The sequence below is a fragment of the Equus quagga genome, chromosome 13 (assembly GCF_021613505.1).
Source record: "Equus quagga isolate Etosha38 chromosome 13, UCLA_HA_Equagga_1.0, whole genome shotgun sequence".
NCBI classification, from domain to species: Eukaryota; Metazoa; Chordata; class Mammalia; order Perissodactyla; family Equidae; genus Equus; species Equus quagga.
The window spans coordinates 42,045,114-42,068,090 of NC_060279.1; the positions used below are offsets into that span (position 1 = coordinate 42,045,114).

Here is a 22,977-nt window from a genome sequence, read left to right on the forward strand (position 1 = left end):
CCGGAGCGCGTCGCGGGAGCGGCCGGGCCCCCAGCGCCGCCGGAGGGCAGGCTGGCCGCGCGCCGGGCCGTTCTCGGGCGCGCCGCCCCGAGCCCCGAGCAGCCCCACTGGGCAACAGGTAGGGGCTGGGATGTGGGGCTGGGGCGGGGGCTGCTGGCGGGGGGGCCCGAGACCCGGGCGCCCCTTTGTTGGGGAGCAGAAGAGTTCGGTGACCATTAGCGCGAGAGCCCCCAGCCTGGCAGGGGGCCCGCGGCGTCGCCCCCGGCCTGGACGGGTCCCGTGGCTAGAGTGGGGCGGGAGGAAGGGGGTCTGGCTTCTTTTTCTTCTTACCGGCCCACTGTACCCACTCCGGGAGGGAGGTCAGAGCGTCCATGTGCTTAACGGGAAACAGGAAGGAGTGGCTTTGAGTGTCTGGCCTGGCCCCCTAAGGCCAAGGCTCTTATACCGTTATGGGGTGTGTGGGGCTGGGGGAGGGGAGGTCTGCTGGTGAAACTGGTTTTCTGGGCCACAGCTTGCTAATTACTGGCCCGGAGGCTCTCTGGCAAGTGGGTTAATTGCAGGTGTGTGGCACTAATTTTTGGCCTGAGCTTGGGGGTTTCTCTCTCTCTCCCCAAGCCAGACTCCTGGCATCAAAACCTGGTGTCAGTCACCTGAATTGCCAGGCCCAGGAGTCAAGGGATTCTGGGGACCCTGAGGAATGGAGTGAGCCCTTCTTCCCTGGGGAATTGAGTCAGGTACAGCCTCCAGCAGACAATCACTTCCACATCTGTGTTGGGGGTCGCTATCCCATACCAGAGTCTAGGTGACTGGGTCTGAATGTGAGTGGCTGACTGCACTTGTGATGTGGCTCCTAAGGGTAAGGACTTGTCCCTTAGGGCCTGGCCCTAATCATACAGTGACCTGCACAGACTGTTCTAAAGAGAGTTGGTTGTCTACATTGCTACCCCACAATCCACTCCACTAACTGGGGCCTCTGGAAGGGCCTCCTCTTTTCCCGGTCACTGGTCACAAACTGGCTGATCCTTTACTGTACCTTTCAGCACTGTCCCCCCAAGCTGCCAGCCTCTCTCTGCCCCTGGGGACTGTGGTCTGGTGCAGCATTTGGCTATGTTGGGGCCTCTGGTGGGGCAGCCCAGACAAACTAAATTTTCGGACCTATACTGCAAGCTGGAGCAATGACAGACCTCTCCTTGGCTTCATCCATTGCTCGCACGCAGCCTTCTAGTTCATGACCTGCTGTTACTGCCTGAAAAGAAAGTTTTCGACAAGGAATACTATTTAGGTCCTCTTGCACTTCTTTCTTGTAGTCCTTCAGGCTTCAGTGGAAGCCAGGGGCCTGTGGGACCCTCTCTTCCTCACTCCTCTCTTGCTGATCCTATTATATTTTCCTCAGTTATTCGTCCAAGTTCTGAGAGCAGGGGGACTGTTGTCGCATTGAGTCTGTGAGATCCGTTCCTCACAGACTCAAACTTCTGTTCTCCCAGCCCTCTGGGTCTACAAGCCTCCATGGGGACCCTCTGCCCCTTTTCATCTATCTGTGAGGCTCTGGCAGGGGTCGGTCAGAGTTAGGGCAGAGGGTGGGGGCTGGGTGGAACCCCATTCAAGTTCCTGGTAATCCAATGCCCATGAAATCCCTGCTCTGCTGGCCCCTCTCCAGCTGTGCCTCAGAAAGTGGTGTCTGTGTCTCTGAGGCAGGTGTGTGTGAGAGAGAATCAGGGAGAGAGACACACATGCCCTATTGTTTCTTCATGTGTGTGGAGGAGTAAATTATGTGAGTGGAAAAATATCAGTAGGTGTGATTTTCTCCGCCAGAAAATCAGCTAACTGTCCTGAGGGCCAGTGGGCCCAGGAAAAGCAGGCTGGGCTCCCTGTCCCTAGTGCATCCCCTTTTCATGCCCCAGCCTTTTGAACCCCCGACGCATTGCGCTCTGCGCACTCTCTGCTCACACCTGGCTCCCTGCTTGGAGTGGGAAGCGGGTAGGGACTGTCTTGTCTTGGGTTGAGATAGTTGCAGTCTCCTGGTGCTGGCCCTTGACCACTCTCTGACACTTTCTCTGCTTGCCTCCCCAGCTCCTCACCTTCTTTGTAGGAATAAGACTGGCATAAAACATTCCTGTGCCCCAGGATTCAGCGAGAGGGGCTCCAACGACACCATGCAGGACTGCAGCCAGCTCTCTGAATCTTTAATCCTCAAAATGTCCCTGACAAGAGAAACTTCCCTGCCAGTCTCCACTGACCAGGGTGGGGATGGGGCCCAATTTCTAGGCCTGTCTGTGCCCTTGGCTTTAGATCTCAATGGAGGACAAGTTGGGCTCCAAGAGACATGGCGGTCAGGTGACTGGGTCAGATATTTCCCCACCTCCAGTCAGGCTAAGCAGTAAAGGTGGGAAAGAAGAGCCGAAGTATGCTACCACATCCAGGCCTTGTCCCTTCTCTGCATTTTCTGTAAATTTTCTCTAGGAAAGAAAGTGTGTGTGTGTGTTTGTGTGGGGAAAGTTCCGCTGTGGATAATTATGTTTAATTTTGTTCAGTTCAAAAGGCTTCCATCTCTTTAACTAATTAAATATTTATTCTGGCTAAGGTGGAGGGGGAAGGGGCAGTGCTGAGTTGAGGCCTTGAGTCTGTAAGTGTGTGTGTGAATGTGAGTGTGTGAGAGTGTGTGTGAGATTGGGGGAAGGTGGAGCTGAAGCTACTTTATTGTCAGTGCTGACCTCTGATTTCATCTAAGAGAGCAGTGACCAGGAGTAGGGACAAGAGGGTAAAGTCCTTGAGCTGGAATACTGACCCGTGACAGGCTGAGAGGGATTTCGCAAGTGTTTCTGTGGTGGGTGGGGGCGGAGCTGCCGGAGAGGCAGGCGGAGGACCAGCCCAGCTCAGCTGTGATCTGATCAGCCTTCAGCCAGTGGCACCAAATGGTCTCCAGTGCACAGTGGAGAACAATCTCCCCACTCTTTCCTCTCTGGCTGGGAGGGGACCACCTTCCTTCAGTGTCAGCTTTTAGTCTCAAGTCCAGTCTGAATACCACTACCTCTCCTCCCTCCTGGGAGGATGAGGGGTGGGGAGCCTGGAAAATAGTGCCATTATCATCCTGCTGGCATTCATTGCTGAGTCCCAGGACTACAGGTGCTATGCTGGGCTCAGCATCTCTGACTCTTCAGGACCAACTTGCTGCCTCTCCTAGCCCCAAGCAGCTGCTGTCTCCTCATGAGCCACAGACCACTCCCTCCCTCATTCCAGAATCAAGTGGTCACTACCACCTTGTTGATCCTTTCTCTTTCAGTGGAGGAGAGTGGGGAGGCGGGCAAAAGCAGCAGTTCTTTCCTGAGCTGAGGAAGTTTGTGATGGGTGTTCCCTTGCAGACTAGTATTTTATTTTCTAGATGAGCCTTAATAAGAAATAGCTCCCCATTCCACCAGATGTCTTGGTCTGCTGTCTTGGTTCTCTGTCCCCTGCATCCCTCTGCCTCTGCAGCCTTGCCTTCACTTTGTTTCTGAAAAGAGGCTTCAGACAGGCTTCTTCTGCCTTATGTTGGGATATATGGCTTGGCACAGGGTGTTAATCTTGTGTGCAATCAGTTGATGTCCACTGATTGTCCTGGAGCTCAGCATCATCTGGGGACATAATTTTGCATTACTCTGGCCTCTTATTTTCCCTTGGGACCTGCTGCCCAGGTGGCTTGGAGGGGAGGAAGAAGTGTTTGCCCTAGCCCTGCAGACTGTTTTTGGGCTTCCCTAGCAAGGAAGCTTCCAGCTCTGGGTTGGCTTGGGGCTGGAGGGGGTGCCTGGAGAGTGTGGGGAAAGGGGGGTGCCTTTGACTTCACTCAGATTGTTGGCTACAGCTTCTAGGGCCAGATCCTGCCTGTCCTCCATGTTGGGATAGCAAAATGATGGGGAGACCCTGAGGTTCTTAATTCTAGGGAATCAGGACTTCTGGGGGGTGTTAGTATCACCTTCGGTTGCTGTAAATAGTAAATGTTAGGACCAGAAAGCCACCATATTACAGATGAGGAAACTGATTTGTTCAAGGCCCCATGGCCAGGACCAGAATCCAGGGCTTGAGTCTCTGCTCCTTTTGTTACACCATAAAAACTTTCATCTCTCTCCTCCCCTGTAGCTGCCTCCTTTGATGTCCTCTACCTCTCCCCTCCTCACTCAGGATGCTCCAGACCTTGTATGACTACTTCTGGTGGGAACGGCTGTGGCTGCCTGTGAACTTAACCTGGGCTGATCTAGAAGACCGAGATGGACGTGTCTATGCCAAAGCCTCAGATCTCTATGTCACACTACCCCTGGCCTTGCTCTTCCTCATCGTTCGATACTTCTTTGAGCTGTGAGCGTACCAGCCTACCCCCATGCCTTCCCTGGCTGCCAGCCACACAGTTTCTTACACTTCAAGTTTGTCTCTTGCTGTTTAATTTGTCCTGGACCCCGGTGTTGTGGCCACCCAGGTCCCTGCCTACTGTGTGTCCCCTGCTGAAGGCAGCATTGTCTTCCTGAGGGCTCAGCACCCCCAGGCCCTTTCCTTCAATGGTTATTTGTTCTCACCCTCCACCCTCCCTGGTCATAGTGAACACAGGCAGCTTTGTCAGCTATGGGCAGCCCAAGGAGGCCAGAGAGGGGGTTGCCGGGAAACTGAGGCCCAGGATAAAGTTTCCTGAGCTGGCAGTCCTCTCCCCTCCCAGCTTAGGGGCTACCAAGAGGTGCTTCAAGAGAGCCAGACACTTCTCACTTATATCCCTTCCCCAGTTATGTGGCAACACCACTGGCTGCCCTCCTGAACGTAAAGGAGAAAACTCGGCTGCGGGCACCACCCAACCCCACCTTGGAGCATTTCTACCTGACCAGCGGAAAGCAGCCCAAACAAGTATGAGCTGCAGACCCAGCGCTGGGAGTTACTGAGTTCTGGTGGGGAGAGGAAAGGGAGGGACAGGGTTGGAGTGCCAGCTCTGGTGGGTGAAGAGATGGGAAGGCAGTGGTGCTGACTTAGGTTATTACGGGAGAGGGTAGGAGGTGGGGGGCCCTGCTGAGTTCTTAAGCCCAGCATAATAAGTGAAGCTCCTTTATTACAACCAGGCGGAGGTAGAGCTTTTGTCACGGCGGAGTGGGCTCTCTGGCCGCCAGGTAGAGCGCTGGTTCCGCCGCCGCCGCAACCAGGACCGGCCTAGTCTCCTCAAGAAGTTCCGGGAAGCCAGGTAGGGGAGGTTGGGGCAAGAGAAGCCAGGCGGCAGAGGAAGGTCTGATGTACGTTGCTGGGCGGGTGGGCCATGGCTGTATGCAGGGACAGATTGTACAAAGGTGAGGTGGTGAATTTGGTTTTTAATGATATTCTTGAGAGGGTATCCGGGGGCACTTGGGGGCTGTTGGAGGGTTGTGCCATTCTCCTACCCGACTCTCCTAGCTATTTCCACTTCCTCTTCCAGCTGGAGATTCACATTTTACCTGATTGCTTTCATTGCCGGCATGGCCGTCATTGTGGATGTGAGTGGGGATTACTGGGAGGTGGGAGTAGGTTCTCTGGCAAAGTGGAGTGAGGCCGTAGAATTTGGGTCCCTCCTCTTAACCTTTCACTCTCTCTGCAGAAACCGTGGTTCTATGACATGAAGAAAGTTTGGGAGGGATATCCCATACAGGTATGAGATGGGGTCCAAATCCTTAGATGGGGATGATTAAGAGAATCAATGTAGGATAGGACTAGGATGTACATACCCTTATGAAGAGATGATCTCTGGAGCACGTGGCAGAAGGGACTGGAGTCAAACCTCACCTCAGGGCCTAGAAGGGCTGGGTTTAGAGAGGTGAGACCCTTGAGTCCAGTTGTGCTGGGGTCCCTTACTTTTTTCTCCTCTTCCAGAGCACCATCCCTTCCCAGTATTGGTACTATATGATTGAACTCTCTTTCTACTGGTCCCTGCTCTTCAGCATTGCCTCTGATGTCAAGCGAAAGGTGGGTCAAGGGGCTGTGCCTAGGAGCCAGCATGAAGCCCTGGGATGAATAGCCTAGTCTTGATTTCTGGGTGCTTTGGATGGTGCTGTGGGATAAGGGGCACTAAAGTTGAGGGGGAGGAAGAACGAATACTGAGGGCTGAGGAATGGGAAAAAGTCCTCTGGAGCCTGCATCTTTTCTGCAGGATTTCAAGGAACAGATCATCCACCATGTGGCCACCATCATCCTTATCAGCTTCTCCTGGTTTGCCAATTACATCCGCGCGGGGACTCTCATCATGGCTCTGCATGACTCTTCAGACTACCTCCTAGAGGTCAGGCTCCCTGGGCATTTCTTCACACCTAGAGACCCTGGTACAGGTTCTCCTGTCCCTCTGTCTTTTTTTTGGTGGTGCTGTGGGGTTTGACATTCCTGGGACCCAAGGAAGTGGGGGCACAGAGCCAGTGTGGTAACTGGAGCATATATATGAGTGTATATGGGAGAGTCAGGAGCCCACGATGATGGATGGGGGCTATCTATGCAGTCAGCCAAGATGTTTAACTATGCGGGATGGAAAAACACCTGCAACAACATCTTCATCGTCTTCGCCATTGTCTTCATCATCACCCGACTGGTCATCCTGCCCTTCTGGTGAGTAGGAAGCCAGACTATACTCCTGTTCTCAAGAAATCAGGAGTCTTGCCTCCCCCTGCTCATTTATCTATCCTCTATCTTAACCCCTTCCTTTCTGTGTGTACAATTCTGTCTCTCCTTTCCTGCCCCCAGGATCCTGCATTGCACCGTGGTGTACCCGCTGGAGCTCTATCCTGCCTTCTTTGGCTATTACTTCTTCAATTCCATGATGGGAGTGCTACAGCTGCTGCATATCTTCTGGGCCTACCTCATTTTGCGCATGGCCCACAAGTTCATAACTGGAAAGGTGAAGGCTCTGTCCCTATTGTGTAGGCACTAGTACCCTCAACTCTACTAACTGCCCAAACTCCCTCCCTTACCAGCAACTTGCTAAAAAAAAACTGCTCTGAGGCCCTGGATATGGCTGGAATAAGCCTGTGGAGCGAGGCAGTCCTTAGTGGTTTGAGGACATCCTGTAACGCTTCTTATCCCTTTCCACAGCTGGTAGAAGATGAACGCAGTGACCGGGAAGAAACAGAGAGCTCAGAGGGGGATGAGGCTGCAGCTGGGGGAGGAGCAAAGAGCCGGCCCCTAGCCAACGGCCACCCCATCCTCAATAACAACCATCGTAAGAATGACTGAACCATTGTCCCTGCTGCCCCTCAGATTAATGCATAAAGCCAAGGAACTACCCCAGTCTCCCCCAAGGGTCACTTTAAGCTCTGGGGAGAAAGGAGAAAGCAGAAAGCGAGAGGAGAGAGTTCTTCTCTGTGTCCCCTCCCCCTGCTTCTTTGTCACCCAGTTGCCTTTAAACACATTCTAACCAGCCTATCCTCAGGTAGAGGGGAGGTCGGTTCTATCCTTTGTTAGAGGGGATGGTCTCACTTTCCAAGTTGTCCTTTCTATTGCTTTTGAGACCTTTCCTCAGTTCTGGGGGTGAGGGTTACAACTCACATTCCTCCTTCTTCAGAATTTGGCCCTAGCTGTTTGCCTTTGACTCCCTGACCTCCAGAGCCAGGGTCGTGCCTTACTGTCCCATCTGTGGGCCTCATTCTGCCAAAGTGGGACCAAGGCTCACCTTCCTAAGTTCCCTAACTCGGGCCAGAAGCCAAAGCTGAGCTGACTTTAACTTTTTCCCTCCTAAGATGCAAGTGAATAGAGTGTAGGAGGGTGCACATGACCCTTACCCTACCTCTGCCAAAAAGTGGGGGCCATACGTGGACCGCTCAGACGGTCTTTGTGTTACTTCTCTGCCAGCTGTCCCTGTAGTCACAGGTCCAAGATCTTACTGCCTCCTTTCTCTGGCCTCTTCCCCTAGGCTAGCTGGTTTGGAGTAGAATGGCAACTAGTTCTAATTTTTATTTATTAAACATTTGGGGTTTTGGTTCTAAAGCCAGAATTACAGCTAGCACCTGGCATTTCAGCAGAGGGACCACTTCAGACCAAAATGTACTGTTAATGGTTTTTTTTAATTAAAATATATTAAAGATTAAGTGAAACATGGCAACAAGTGTCTGAGACTATTAGGAATTGAGAAGGGGGATCAACTAAATAAACTAAGGTAGTCTTCCTCATGCCTTCCTCATGGTTATGTAACATTTTGTTTTTTAAATTTCACATGGCAAGTAAGAAAAAGCAAAGATAGAGAAGGGATGAGATTAATGATAGCTGCCCACTGGAAAGGATGAGGGGAAACAGATCTCTCAGTGAAAGACTCAGAATTGGGAGTATGGGGGCTGAGGGAGAGAAGCCAAATCACAATATTAGTTTCAACATCTTGTTATCATATTCAAGAAACAATACAAACCAGGGATAGTAAATACACAGCCCTCATTCCAAGAATACAGTCTCTCAGAAGCATGAACACTTGAGCAAATGCAGGATGGAGGGAGGAGCGACGGGAGGACTGAAGGGATGTCAGGCCCAGGTTAGAGTGGTAACCTCTCCCCCTCTTAGTGGAGGAGGGACCCTGCCTGCTAGCACCACATTGGAAGGGATCTCCTGATCCAGAACCCCCATTTCTATCTACGAGGAGCTGGAGGAGTAGCTAGACTGGAGACTTGGGGGTCAGAGTTCAACAGCCAGGAGGACCCAGTTCCTGAGGAAAGGACAGTTGAGGAAGGGTTCAGAAGGTTTGGAAGAAGGCTGTCCTCTAAAGAAGACGCCCTCTGCATTCGATGGCCCCACAGCAGCAGAGCAGCTCCTTGCCTTCCACACTGCCCACCTCATAGTTGTAGTCCCAAGTAAGTTCTGTCCCAGCCCGGATTCTCCTGAAGAGGAAGAAAAGGATGGGGTGTGGTGAAGACAGCAGATAACCAGGCGCCTGGGGTTACAGAGTGCATGGGAGCTAGATCAGAGGAGGAGGAGGCGCCCTTGGAATTTCAATAGCCCCTGCCCCTCCCCAATCCTGGGCTGCTTTTCCTACCCAACCATCCCCTTTCCTGACTCCCTCTTACTTGCTGGCAAAGAAGGCCACCCAGGGGAAGCGAAGATCATGAGTATCCACGAAGACATTCTGGACAAACAGGTTGGGGCTGCAACTGTGCTGTAGGTTTAAGGACAGGATCGAATAAGAAGCAAGGAAACAGAATCTGGCTTTATGGGGTGAGTGAGAGGTGGACAAAAACCGATGCCATTTGATCCTCCCCATCATAGCAGAGAAGTTTTGAAAGAAAGCTACCTCTTTAAGATCCTTTGAAATCAAGAATTTATAACAAGAAAAGTTGAGTTTATATAGTTGTATTAAAAGAACTAGCAATTTGAGGACCACAGGATAATCCAGCATCTAGAGGTGAGGGAGAGGGGTCTCACATTGAGGTAACGGCCCAGGTTGCCTTCAAGCTTGGCATCGATGATGTAGCAAGACTCCTCACCATCGTAGAACTGGCGTGTGTTCTTACGAACAGGAGCGCTCTCCCCTTTTTCCACGGAAGCCATGTTGGTTGATTTAATGGCAATCCCATGGGTTGATTTAAGAGCAAAGCCTCGGGTTGATTTTACTGCCACTTGGCGCTTCAATGGACCTGACAGGAAGGAGAACAGGGTCAGGACCTACCCCACTGTATGACTGGACATTCTACTCCCATTTTCTTTCTTTCTTTTTTTTTTAAGATTTTACTTTTTTCCTTTTTCTCCCCAAAGTCCCCCAGTACATAGTTGTATATTCTTAGCTGTGTATCCTTCTAGTTGTGGCATGTGGGATGCTGCCTCAGCGTGGCCTGATGAGTGGTGCCATGTCCACACCCAGGATATGAACCGGCAAAACCCCGGGTCACCGCAGTGGAGCGCGCGAACTTAGCCACTCAGCCTCGGGGCTGGCCCCCCACCCCCATTTTCATCCCACCCATTGCAGCTGAGGAATAACAATAAGCTGAGACTCTGAGGCAAAGATTCTAGGTGGCAGTTTTTTCAAGTCGGATTAGATCTGGATAAAAGAGCGGAGGGAAAAAGAATAGGAAACTGGAAAGAAGAGAGGAAGGAGATGGGTCAAATAATATTAACAGTTTAGCTGGAAGTCAGGGAGCCCGCCCAGAGAAGCTTCAACTCTTAGGATCTGAATTTTTTCCCCCTACTTCTTTAGCTTCCTTAAAAAAAATCCTTTATCTCAACTTTCCTACTGTTCCTTCCTATGACCCCCCCAAATTCTTCCAGACTACCAGACATGTTCTTCTTGTCCTCAAAGTCATCCCCTTCAGAGCCAGAGGAGATGGTCTGGATATCATCACTGTCAACCGCTGTGGCTGAAGTCTGACCAGCAGTGGGCTTTCGGCTGGTCCCACTTTCCCCCTCACTTTCTGTGCTGCTGGACAGTGTCAGGACATCCTGGGGAAGCAGAAGGGTGAGAAGGAAGAAAAGTAAATGGAGAGGGCCCTTTCAATTCCTTGTTCTTAGCTATGGTTAGACAGGAAAGGGCTGAGACTATACCAAGAGATGTGGGATGAAAATGAGGCAGGAAGTCAAGGCCAACGAAACAAGAAAAAAATCTAACGATACTTATGGTGAAGGACTTGATGAGGTGAGGAGAATGTTCCTTTACTCAGACTCTGAATAAAACAGAAGGCTGGGTAAGGTACAGCTTGAGAAAGTCACTTACATCAGGGTTGGACTGAGCAGAGGCCATGAGTCGTCGGCTCTGATGCATACTAGTCTTACTAGGTGGCCGGCGAAGTCCTTCAGGCTTCACAGGAGAAGGATTATAACCATAATTTCGAGAGCTTTCAGTAACTCTGATGGGAGGGGCAGGAATGAGAGGGAGTCAGGTTATTAGCTGTTTCTTAGGCTTCTTTTGTGGGCTTGAGAGAAGGCAGATTTGGATACAGGTCAAAAAGAGAGGCACTTACATTGACATCTTGTTTCGGTCATCGGGGTCCTGGAAAAGAGAGCAAGTGAAGGGTTAAATGGCTTCATGGTTCTAGGTAACAAATCTAACAATCAGACTTCATCTCAAATGACTCCAAAGACATTAGCCAGTGAGAGGTACACTATCTAGGGTGGGATGTGTGCAGAGAAATTACTCTGCAACTTGACAGCAATGATCATATTCTAATCAGGAAACCCCCTGTGGAGGGGTCTTTAACCCTTCTCAATGACAGGGCATAAAATGTTCATGGAAAACGCCATGGGCAGAGTCTTACAAGGGCAAGGGACACACAGTTCACCACCTGTAATGTGGTTAAGTTTCAACATCATTAAAAATCTATTTAAAATCTATTCTTGTTTTTCTACTCTAATAGAAGGAAGCAATGATGTAGATAACTTGAAACAGCAATTAAAAAAACTTACTTACAAACCCTTCACTTTAGAATGAATGAGATACTATTCCCCCCAGCAGGGTGATTTTAAAATAATTTGGTTCTTTAAACAAACACTAGGAATGCGCTGGGTAGAGGAGGGACATAATCAGGTGTGCCACAGAAATATCCATCACGTAAATAATCTACACAGTGAGACTGCATGAAATTTGTCACTGCACCAAAGTTTACACAAAAGCCATTGATCTCAAGAGTTTTCTGCCACTGCTTACCTCTTTCTTGGCCTGCTTGATGTCTCCCTCATCCTTGAAGCCCAGCCCTGAGGTGGAGGCCTTCTCAGCCTCCCCTCTGCCTCCCCCAGCCCGGCCTTCCCCACCTTCACTAGTCTTGAAAGATGAACGACTATCAGAGTCAGCAAAGCCACCTTCACTGACATTATTGCAGCTCAACCACGAAGCCACCTTATTCTTGGGTGTCTCTTCAGAGGAAGGTGGATTGCAGCCACCTATAGGGATTGATGGAGGGACAGGAATATGTGGGGGCCCAAGGTCTGGAGGGCGGGAATCCTTGGAAGCTGTCTCAGACACTCCATTCTCCTTCTGGCCCCGGGTCTGCCGCCGGGTAGCATAGCTGCGCCATACTGAGCTGGTGCTGAAGTCCTCATCCTTACAGAAGTTATCATCTGAGCTATCATCATTGGACTCTTCTGGGTCTTCTGTACCACTGTTGCCATCTTCCTGGTCCTTCAAGTCTACACCACTGCTGTCAGAGGAACAGGGGGCATCACTCTCATATCCTTCCTTGAAGTTCTCCACACTCTCGATATGGTCCAGATTGGCAAAGTACTCATCACCCATTTCCAGGCCCTCCTTGTCTGCAAAGTCATCTGTCAGGATTTTGCCTGGGAATGAAGAGAATCAAAGGCCTTCCAGGGTTACAAGGATCTTTCAGAAAGAATAAGGGTCATTCCACCACTATTCAGCCCACTGGGACAGAGTCAAAACACCTCCATTATGGTCTCTCATTTCTCTTTGATGATACCTCCTCTTCAGTGTCTTAATTATGAGAGTATGGGGAGCTTTCTGTAGTTTTAAATCTTGCCCTTTCTGCCTTCCCACTTTTACTCTTTACTTTGTTTACCACAAGAGTTCTCAGCTATGCTAAGAGATCTCTGGGTGGAGCAGAGTGACAGGGTAGAGCCATGTGGGAGACAGTGATACAGTGGACTATTAGTCTCTCCTCTGAAACATCATATCCACAACGTCATCCCTTTTTATCCTTGTCCTTGTGAAGCATTTTTGTCCCTTCCTGGCCAACTCAGACATGCAGATCAGTCATCGTGTTCTTTACAGAAGAAAATCCTGGCCAATGCTTACTCCCAATTCACATTCAAGCATTTTATTCTTATGTTCAACTTGTCTCCAATTGAATTCCCCACCATGTCCTAACCCCAGAAAGCAATCCTTTTGTTTCATTACCAACCTGCGTAAATACAGACAAAGGAGCCTTTGGCAATGTCATCCAAGCAGCGGATACCCCAACCCTTGTTCTGTGTCTTGAATAGCTGTAGCCGAACCTGTAGTCCATGCTGCACCAACCGGTTTGTGCACATGTTTGGGTCACATTTGCAGCGTTTATTACACTCATAAACTCTGGGGGAAGGTTACAATAAAATCAATCATAACATGATCACCAGAGCATCCGTTAACTCCACAGAACTGTTATAATTCTTATGGTATCATCACTTACTAGGTAATGATCTAAGTGGATTTACTGAACTGTCTATGCTCTTTGATTCATTTGGGAATATTCCCCAAAGAAATAATTCAGAAGGGAGAAAAGTGATTTATACAGATATTTATAGCACTATAGTTAATATTGGTGAATACCAGAATGCCTAACACCTGGAGTAAAGCTAAGCAAACTATGATATGAATACAAATTGAGAGCCATTAAAATAAGTAGATAGGCTATGTCAATTTGTGAAACAGATGCATACAGTAAAGATATGTGAGAAATGCAGAAGCCAATATAATAGATACTGAAAGGGAGTAAAGAGAAGAAACTGGAACTAAAGTTCACGGGATTCTTTCTTTTGGTAAAGTTGATTTTCATTCTTTTATTCAGTGACCATTTATTAAACACCAAGAACTGTGCTAGACACTAGGAACATACAATAATGGACAAGGTCATAATTTCTCCTCTCAGGGGACTCTTATTCTATCTAGTTTAAGGAATTTAACAACTTAGCTATTTGAAAAAGAAACTATTGAAGTTAATCAAAGACCTCTAGGAAATATCAACATTAAAGGAAGATAATATAGTTATACTGAGAAAACTGTCTTTTCAGGTATCAATGTTTCTGCTCTATCTACTTGGCTGGCATTAGGATTTTACTTATTTCCTTGGTACGTAAATTTAAGGGAGACATTTATTTTTGAAAAGATGACAAAAGCACAATTAGTTGGTTGATGACATTACTTATATCCCTCTGGACAAAGATGGTAAGAGCAGCTTCTATTTACTGAACATATACTTTGTGTTTGGCATTATGTCAATGCTTATATACATTCTCTTTTTCTATCCTCAAAGCAGCCCTATGAGGGTTTTCTAACTTTAAAAAAAGTATTAAAGCGGGGCTGGCCCCGTGGCCGAGTGGTTAGGTTTGCGCGCTCCGCTGCAGGCGGCCCAGTGTTTCGTTGGTTTGAATCCTGGGCGCGGACATGGCACTGCTCATCAGACCACGCTGAGGCAGCGTCCCACATGCCACAACTAGAAGAACCCACAACAAAGAATATACAGCTATGTACCGGGGGGCTTTGGGGAGAAAAAGGAAATAATAAAATCTTTAAAAAAAAAAAAAGTATTAAAGCATAATATACATAGAGAAAAGTACACTTAAGTCTATAGCTCGACGAATCTTCACAAACTAAACACACCATGTAACCAGCACCACATCGAGAGATAGCTTGGTTAGGTTTCTTAAAACCCCACTGGGGATAGGGGGTATTAGTGTTCATATCCTCTGGTTATAGCTGATAAAGCAGGATCAGCTTAGAAGAGACAAAGCCAGAATTTGAACTCTGGTCTAATCACCACCATTTGAAACTTTCAGAGTAGCTATACTGAGTATCATTCATTCATTCAACAGAATTTGTTTGAGTGATTACTATGTGCCAGGAACTGGGTAAGTTAGCTGCTTGTGGTACAACGGTGAGCAAGACTGACAAGGTTCCTGCTCTCATGAAGCTTACATTCTAATGGAAAAGACAGAACAAAACAAGTGAATAAACGAAAGCAGTCACAGATGCTATAAAGGAGCCAAACAGGGTACTCAACGAGAATTAAGGGAGTGAAAATGACCTGGTTTTAGAGCAACCAGGAACGGTCTCTCTGAGGAGGTGAGATTACAGCTGAGAAGTCAAGGTTAAAGAAGATAGCCAAGCAAAGAACAGTGGAAGGATGCCAAGAAGAGGGGACAGTATGTACAAAGGCCCTCGAGGTAGGGTGGCAAACACTGGGTGAACTGGATCCAGGAAGTGAAGACTATCAGTGTGGCTGGAATAGTTCTGGAGCGAGAGAGATAACAGGAAGGGGCCAGATAGTACATGTCTTGTGATTTAAGATTAAAAGTCAGAATAAAATTCAAAGTGCACGGGAAGCTATTAAAAAGTTTTAAGCAGGGTAGTGACATATTATTTGTAGTTATTTGAAAATATTTTTATGAAACATTTCAAACATGTAAAAAGGAGATAATGAACAATCATGTAGCTACCACCCAGCATTATCAAACATAAATATTGGTACAAGATTCAAATTTTTTGTTTATAATTAAAACATAAATGATACACTGATGCAACCAAAGCTAATAACTGCCTTTTCCTTTGGTTAGTTTTCAATATGCATTCAGCACAAACTCATCTCCTGTTTCCCCAGTACTCTCAATCTCCTCTGAAAATACTCAGACACATGAGGTTTTCTAGCAAACCCATTTTCCCAAGTCTCTCTTGTGGCAGATCTGACCCGCTCTCACGCTGGCTGCCCGCTACATGCAGTGCACAGCAGTGAGCCTGGAAGCCCCTTCACTCACTAGCATGTGGAATTCCCCTCACTCCTCTTCTGAGTTGGATCCTCCGTTTCCTGGATCAGTACGCCTTCCTCTCTCTTGACTTTCCCCCCATTTTGGTAAACATCTCCAGTTACTTTCTGAGAAGAATAATGGAAAATTTTGAGGTATTTTATGCCTAAAAAAATGTCTTTAGCCTACTTTAACACTTAACTGATTATTTGCCTGGGTTTAGAACTCTAGGTTTGAAATAATTTTCCCTTAAGAATTCTAAATAGATTCCTCAATTGCCATGTGTAGCTTCCAACGTTATTTTGAGAAGCCTGAAGTCATTTTGAGTCTGTATTTTTTTGTGCTCTATTGCTCTTCTCTAGAAGCATTTAGGATTTTCTCTTTGTCCTCAGTGTTCTGTGGACACAGTGATCACATTTTATTACCACGTGTTTTAGTGGGCATCTATTTTGATCCATTATGCTGGGACCTGATGGGCCCTTTTGATGTGGAAACAGACCCCTCAATTATGTAAAAATTTCTGAATTATTTCACTGACCCTTTTCTCCTCTCTTCTTCTGTTCTCTCTGTTAATTATGTATCTTGAACACTAAGCTTATTAGTTCACATGTTCATATATAACCAATTTGCCATATCACCTCCTCCTCTTTCATTTCCTCTTCTTTCCCTGACCTGTCTTTTTTTTCTGGTGAGGAAGATTGTCCCTGAGCTGACATCTGTTGCTAATCTTCCTCTTTTTGCCTGAGGAAGATTGGCCCTGAGCTAACATCTGTGCCAACCTTCCTCTGTGGGATGCCGCCACAGCTTGGCTTGATGAGCGATGTGTAGGTCTGTACCCAAGATCTGAACCCACAAACCCTGGGCTGCTGAAGTGGAACGTGTGAACTTAACCACTATGCCACTGGGCCAGCCCCTCCCTGACCTGTCTTCAATCTCACATGTTGGCTCTACCTCCTCTGTTCAATTTCTAAATATTGGAGAGCCCAGGGCTTACTCCTGGGATCCTTTATCTTACCCATTATCAATATTCTCTTTGGATAAACTCATCCAGGCTTTAAATACCACTCCTGTGCTGATGATTCCTAAATCTTTATGTCTAGCCCTTACACTTTTCTCCAGCAATCTCACTGCCTTCTTGACATTTCTCCTCAGATTGTCTAACATGCACCTCAAACTTAACATGGCCAGAACAGAAGCTGAATTTCACTCAGACCTGCAATTCCTCTGGTCTTCCATTTCAGTAAAAAGTACCAACATCCACTTAGCTGCTCAGGTGTAACATTTAGGAATCATCCTTGATTCCTCACCTTCCCTTATACTCCACAGTCAAACTATCAAGTTGTGTAGCTCCACCTCCAAGTGCATCCCAAATCTATCCTTTCCTCCTCTTTTTGCTGAGGAAGACTGGCCCTGAGCTAACATCCATGCCCATCTTCTACTACTTTATACACGGGACGCCTACCACAGCATGGCTTTTGCCAAGCAGTGCCATGTCCACACCCAGGATCCGAACCGGCGAATCCCAGGCCGCCAAGAAGCAGAAAGTGTGAACTTAACCACTGCGGCACCAGGCCAGCCTCGTATCCTCTTTCATCTCTACTGCCACCTTCATTCTAGTACAAGTCCCAGCAACAAGCACCTCTCACCTATATTCCTATAATTATCTCCTAACTGGACTTATAAATTCTACTTTTGCTACCCTAAGATCTATTCTCCAAAAAGAAGCCAAAGTAATCTTCAAAAGGCTAATCACATCATTTGCCTGCTTAAAATTCTCTAACAGCTTTCTACTGCACCATGAATTTGATTCTAATTTTTGTTCTGATTTACAAAGCCCTATATAATCAAGTCCCTGCCTACTTCGCCTTTATGTACTCATCTCACTTACCAGAATAAACTATGATCTGTTAGGACATTCATACAGCTATGAAATTAAGGTCATCTTTTACCACCATAGAAAACTGCCAAACACTATTCAATCATTCTATGTCTTTACTTCAAGGAAAGTCCAAGGAAGAAGCAATTGCTGGGAATTCAGTAAAAAAGATTTAATTGCCCATTTCAGTTATTCTATTTTTGGTTCCACTTTTTAGATTCTGATGGTTCCTACAAGCTTAGAAAAACACGAAGAGTCTCGGAGGTGCTTCACTTTCCCCTGACTACTTACCCCGTGGGCAGACACTCTTCTAGTCTCTTGTACTGGTAGCCAGAGTTAGGGTTAATTTGGCCGCCTGGGGTGCAGGCTGTAGCCTGGATAGTTAGTTGATGGCAGGCACACTTGGACCTGTATGAGATAGAAGGGTACAACAGCTAAAGCTGTGAGCCTTTCTTTAGAGGCAAGAAGTACTAATAAAAGGATGGGGATAAGGTAGTGAAACTTCTTTTTCTTCCCTCATACACCTGAATGAGAAAGGAAAAGACAGAGTAAGAATAGGACAGAGGGAGAATAAGATAAAGAGACAGAGAATGAAACAAAGTGGCAGTTGAAAGCATAAGGAAGGGAAATAAAGGAAAAGGAAAAGAATCAGAGAAAGAAACAAACACAAGACACTTGTACCCAAGGTTATGCAGTGAGACCAAGTCAGAGCCCTGCTTCTCTATCTCACAGCTTTCATGGAGGCCTTACCGCAGGAGCTCCAGCTGAGGGAGGAGTTAAGGGAGGTGGGGAAAGGGAAAAGGAGTGCAGATACAAAGCAAAGGAGGACGTGGAAAGAAAGGCAACCACAGTGAAGTTGGAGGTGGGGCCAGGGACTCCCCCGCCAACTCACTTGTCCCGGCACCCATCCTTGCAGTCACAGCCAACCAGAAATTCAGGGCCTGTATTAATGAAAACACCCTTGCCCGGGATTCGTTCCTTGCTGTAGGCCACCTGGGGTGGGGGAGTTGTGTCAATCTCATTTACACAGGATAGGGGAACATCTTCCTTCCCATAGGTGATGTCCAAGATATAGTAAAAAGGCTTATAGGGCTGAAACTTCCGGTCCACAAGAACATACGGATCCAAACAGAACATCTCCAGGAAGAGAAAGTCACAGCCAGTCTCAAAAAGGTATCGTTCGATCTCCTGCATTGTCCGAAGGCAGAGGCCACAGGGTGTCTTATAGATAACATGAAAGCCCATCTTGCGGTTAACTCGGCGCCGGGCTGTCATCCGCCGGAAGTCATACAGCAGTGGAACTAGCAGAGGGTTCTTGCCCCGGTATTGCTCACTTCTCATAGGTCTGACTCGAGACAGACAAGTATAGCTACAGACATGAGGTAAGTAGAAAAGTTTCTCCATAGGGGCGCGGTAGGAGGGTTCCGCGGGGGCCCGCTCCAGCATGCCATGGAAGGCTGGAGGCGCTGGAGGCGCTGGAGGGGCTGGAGGAGCTGGAGGGGCTGGGGGTGCTGGGGCAGAGGTTGTTGAGCCTAAAGGTGATCTGCAAGTGAGATGCAAGAGATCAGATAAGACGGCAACAGGATCTCTCTGTCATATAATTACCCCTCCAGCTTGCTAAGCCACTTCTCTAATCTTTCAAATAGCTGTGCTCTTGTAGCTAAAGATGACACAAGATTTATCTCTTGCCCTACCAAACCTGGACAATGAAAATGGCTTGGTTTACTCTTCACTGACTGATAATACCTCTATTTCAACAGTGTACCTTTTCCTAAAATTTTTTTGCCTGCGAATTATGGAAGTAGAGTCTGGTCTTCTACCAATTCTTTTTTTCCTGCTATGTGTCCTATAAATGTCCCTACTAACTCCCAGGATGTCATGAAAGAGACTATAGTGCTCCCTTTCTATTGTACCAATGATGATACCACATTCGATGATAAGTTTTAACAAATGACTTTCTGGTGATTTGGTATTTCTAGCCACCTAGTTTCTAATTCAATTATTTTTATGTTCTGTTTCTTGGAAATTTCCAAGGTTAAAGCTTTCTTTTCAAGTCCAAATTCTTCATCTTTATAACCTTAACCAAGCCCCTAGGAGCCAAGGAACCTCTCTATACAGTGACCACTCAGTCCACACTGCCAATCCCCCAACAGACAGTCTGAGATTTTCTCACCTGTACGTCTGGGTGATCCCAGGTTTCCCACCAGGGACATTTTCACTGAGTGCAGGGGACGTAGGGGAGGAATGACCAGAGCCCACAGATCCTGGCCGGAAGGAAGTGCTCTTTTTGGCTACCTGCTTCCGTGATTGGGCAAGCTGGCTTTCTAAGCTTCTAGCAGATTAGAGAAGAGATCACACAGTAAGGGATACAGAAAATACAATATGAAAGAAACTGGTGAAAAAGAAGGAACAGCACTCACTCACTGTCACCAGGCTGGGGGGACAGAGGTGGGGCAGGTGGGACAGGTTGGACAGGTGGGGCTGTAGGCTGTGAGGGCTCCACTGGCTTGAATTGGGTTCCAGTACTGGTCAGATCCTGGGTGTACTGGACCACAGGGCCTTTGCTCCTCACAGCACCTATAGGAAAAAGGAAATTGACCATTGAGAAGATGACAGCTGTGTCACTTATATTCATGCACATGCGTGATCCTCAATTTATATAATATCAAAACGCAGCAATAGAAACATTTTGAGTAAGTGCTAAGACCGTCAGTTCTCATTATTTACACTAATGAGTGGAATGCTGGCATAGGCTGGCTTTGACTTAAATAATAGGACTTTATCTTCCTGCCTCAGACAATTTACATTAGTAATTATATCACCCTTTGATGAAGATTTTCAAAAATGCATTCTTTGATCAACTAATGTTGTCAGGAAAAATCAACCAGAAAGTATGCCAGGAACATAGAAAAACAAGAACAGTTTGGGCTTTAAAAAAATTGACCATAGATAACACACAAAGCAGATAATCCTGTGGATAAGAGAGGTAACTACTACGACCAATATCCCTAACCTAAGCCAGTTGTTTCCGATTTTTATGTGGTTGTTTAGAACGAATCAGAGTCATAGCATGTGAAGGCAGCACCACAAATCCATCATCACTACTGGAAACAACTCAGGGCACACGTCCTGTTTCCAATGAGTCAGTAGTGTCATCCTGGTAAACAAAGGATAACCATTGTATATAATCTCCTTTGCTGGTGTATCCATTTCTTTCCTCCCCCAGGGTATCTTTCAGGACATACCCATATTTGGACGTGTCCTGAGCTGTCCCCCTTGCTTCTTTTCCAGTGCAGACGCCGAGGATGTCTTCATGCTGAACATGGGCTCCAGCCGTGTAGAGCCTCGATAGATCCATTCACATCTTTTGTCATCCTGGGGGATTGGGAGGAAGGAAGGGTGGGGGAAATGAGTTAAAAGCTAGAATCTATGTTGCCATTTGTAGAGAATATACACTATGTGCCTCCTTTCGGGATCTCCCTGATGAACCCCAAATTCCCTATCTATTCAATAAACTTATGTGCCAGGCTTCATGACAGGCATCAGGAAGACAAAGAAAAACATATATTCCTTGTTTAAGAAATTACAGGAGAGGGGCTGGCCCCGTGGCGGAGTGGTTAAGTTCATGCGCTCCGCTGCAGTGGCCCAGTGTTTCGTTGGTTCGAATCCTGGGCGCGGACATGGCGCTGCTCATCAAACCACGCTGAGGCAGCGTCCCACATGCCACAACTAGAAGGACCCACAATGAATAATATACAACTATGTACCGGGGGGCTTTGGGGAGAAAAAGGAAAAAGTAAAATCTTTAAAAAAAAAAATTAAAAAAAAAAAAAGAAATTAATTACAGGAGAGACAGGTGTACTGAGTATGAGAGATGTAACAAGGATCATAAGGCCTTAGAGACAAAGGGCTGAGACAGCTCAGAGAAGAAACATAATTCTAAGAAAGGCATAAGAGGGGAGAAAAGGATAGGTACAAGATCTTAGAGTTAAATTAGGTCTTGAGAGATCATCAAGACCTCCAATTCCAATTCCAAAACCCTAACCCTGGACAAATGGAACTAGCTGCCTTCTCTGCACCTACATACAATGTGAATACTCCTAGAGAAAAAAATACCCCCATGCAGATTAGTGTCATAACTAAAGTTAGGGAATTTATTTTCAACAACCACTTACAGAGGAACAAAAAGAAGAACAAAGTAAATTCTGATCCCAAATAGTGAAAACAGATAGGAAGATAAGAAAGAGGGAAAACTATAGAGTAGCTACAAAATCATCCTCATTATTGCCTCCTATGCTCCCACATCCCACCCTGACTCCTGCCTCCAAAACTCGAGGGAAGAACAGTACCAGGAAGAGGATCCTGACGAGGCTGCCATCCACCTCCTCGACTCGGGACTTCCACCATGTGCCTTCCCACTCTGTCTTGATAAGCTGGCCACTCTTGAGCAGCACCATGGGGCGATTGGGGTAAGCAGTGATATATTCCTCTATGAAGTCTCGGCAGGAGATGTCTTCTATGTCCTCCCAAGTCTTTTTCACTGTCCCAAGGAAGAAGCAGGGCTGAGACAGGGCAGGTAGGGCATATCTTGATAGGGAAAAATGGTTGGCAAGGAGATGTTTGGTATTTTTCAAGTTGGGAGGAAGAGAAAAAATAAATGAAATCATAACCTCAAGAAAGGAACACCAAGACCACCTAAAAGTATTGAATCTAATGTGTAAATGCACATACAAATCAAGTAAATACTAAATAAGCAACATGCAAATATATGTGAGTCACTCATTTCATAAAAATGGATGTTTCTCCTTAGGAAAATTCAAGTGCAAATTCTTGCGAACTTGATACAAGTCTAGAGGTAATTAAAAAAAAGACCAGGTGGTATCATGAAATGGATAAAAAAAAAATTTATCCTTCCTTCTCATTCTCTATCAGGCTTTTAAGGGAGCTTGAATGCATGTACTGCCATGTTATATGGAAATACAGCAGTATTAGTTGACTCTTCTGCAATTAAAAACAGTTGCTTCTGCAGGAGTCTGTCCCCAAGGCAGAATCAGACGTAGCTAAAGCCTCCATCTAACACAGTTTCTGTAGAAAGCACTAAGCAGACTACAGATTTATACAAATGTTAGATGAAGCATGAGACTAGGAAAAAACTAACATCTTCTCAAACCTAAATCACTCAGAAATGAAATAAAAACACATCGACAATATGACGTAGATCTACCCAAGGTCAGTCATGATCTGGTGTCTCGCTCTGGATATAAACACCTAGTACTAAAGGTGAGCAATAAAACTGTATCTCCCAAAGGACATTAATCAAACTCATGCTCTTCGAGACTGAAGCTCCAAAAACATTAGGGTTTTTCACTTGGTTGTCTTAAGAGGAAACACAAGGTAGAGGAGGAAATGGATAGAACTCCGGAAGAAAGGAGGGACACTCACGTGGCCGGCAAATGGGATACAGTTCAGATTGTGTGACATAGGAAGCATAGCCATCATCAAAAAAAATGAGAAACCTGTAAGGAAGAGTGATGGCAGAAAGATCAGGGGGTTATGATATTTAACATAACCTACGGAAATTATCTTACAGCTTCCACTCCTCTGGGTCACAAACAGGACACGCTCCAGGGAACATGTTCCAGTGTACTACTTTCTCCTCTTATTTTTTCTTCCCACACTGAGTTAAGAATATTCCCTTAATCTAACCAACGTATCCC

General features: G+C 46.8%; 3 protein-coding genes across 4 annotated transcripts in view; 1 reads left to right on the forward strand and 2 right to left on the reverse strand.

The window, feature by feature from the left end:
• ANXA9 (annexin A9) overlaps positions 1-359 on the reverse strand; it is a 19,501-nt gene extending 19,142 nt beyond the window's left edge. The window contains exon 1 of the mRNA XM_046683535.1: positions 331-359. The gene's annotated coding sequence lies outside the window, so the exon portion shown is untranslated. The remainder of the gene's footprint in view (positions 1-330) is intronic.
• Positions 1-8,062, forward strand: part of CERS2 (ceramide synthase 2) — a 13,353-nt gene extending 5,291 nt beyond the window's left edge. Inside the window, exons 1-11 of one of the 2 annotated variants that reach the window (XM_046683538.1) lie at positions 7-118; positions 4,156-4,329; positions 4,746-4,863; positions 5,073-5,191; positions 5,420-5,477; positions 5,579-5,629; positions 5,851-5,943; positions 6,128-6,256; positions 6,467-6,573; positions 6,709-6,862; positions 7,057-8,062. In XM_046683538.1, coding sequence (XP_046539494.1) covers positions 4,157-4,329; positions 4,746-4,863; positions 5,073-5,191; positions 5,420-5,477; positions 5,579-5,629; positions 5,851-5,943; positions 6,128-6,256; positions 6,467-6,573; positions 6,709-6,862; positions 7,057-7,197 — 1,143 coding nt within the window. In that variant the 5' untranslated portion in view covers positions 7-118; position 4,156 and the 3' untranslated portion in view covers positions 7,198-8,062. Of the gene's footprint in view, positions 1-6; positions 119-4,155; positions 4,330-4,745; positions 4,864-5,072; positions 5,192-5,419; positions 5,478-5,578; positions 5,630-5,850; positions 5,944-6,127; positions 6,257-6,466; positions 6,574-6,708; positions 6,863-7,056 lie in introns of those variants that run through there. The other variant, XM_046683537.1, reaches the window with a different exon arrangement.
• A 256-nt stretch (positions 8,063-8,318) lies between these two features.
• Positions 8,319-22,977, reverse strand: part of SETDB1 (SET domain bifurcated histone lysine methyltransferase 1) — a 32,818-nt gene continuing 18,159 nt past the window's right edge. Inside the window, exons 8-22 of the mRNA XM_046683528.1 lie at positions 22,703-22,776; positions 21,610-21,800; positions 20,506-20,635; positions 19,681-19,837; positions 19,434-19,592; positions 18,153-18,803; positions 17,552-17,668; positions 12,789-12,958; positions 11,579-12,207; positions 10,896-10,924; positions 10,649-10,781; positions 10,212-10,377; positions 9,367-9,578; positions 9,012-9,100; positions 8,319-8,825 (exon numbers count right to left, since the gene is read on the reverse strand). Of these exons, the coding sequence (XP_046539484.1) occupies positions 8,708-8,825; positions 9,012-9,100; positions 9,367-9,578; positions 10,212-10,377; positions 10,649-10,781; positions 10,896-10,924; positions 11,579-12,207; positions 12,789-12,958; positions 17,552-17,668; positions 18,153-18,803; positions 19,434-19,592; positions 19,681-19,837; positions 20,506-20,635; positions 21,610-21,800; positions 22,703-22,776 (3,025 nt within the window). The 3' untranslated portion in view covers positions 8,319-8,707. The remainder of the gene's footprint in view (positions 8,826-9,011; positions 9,101-9,366; positions 9,579-10,211; positions 10,378-10,648; positions 10,782-10,895; positions 10,925-11,578; positions 12,208-12,788; positions 12,959-17,551; positions 17,669-18,152; positions 18,804-19,433; positions 19,593-19,680; positions 19,838-20,505; positions 20,636-21,609; positions 21,801-22,702; positions 22,777-22,977) is intronic.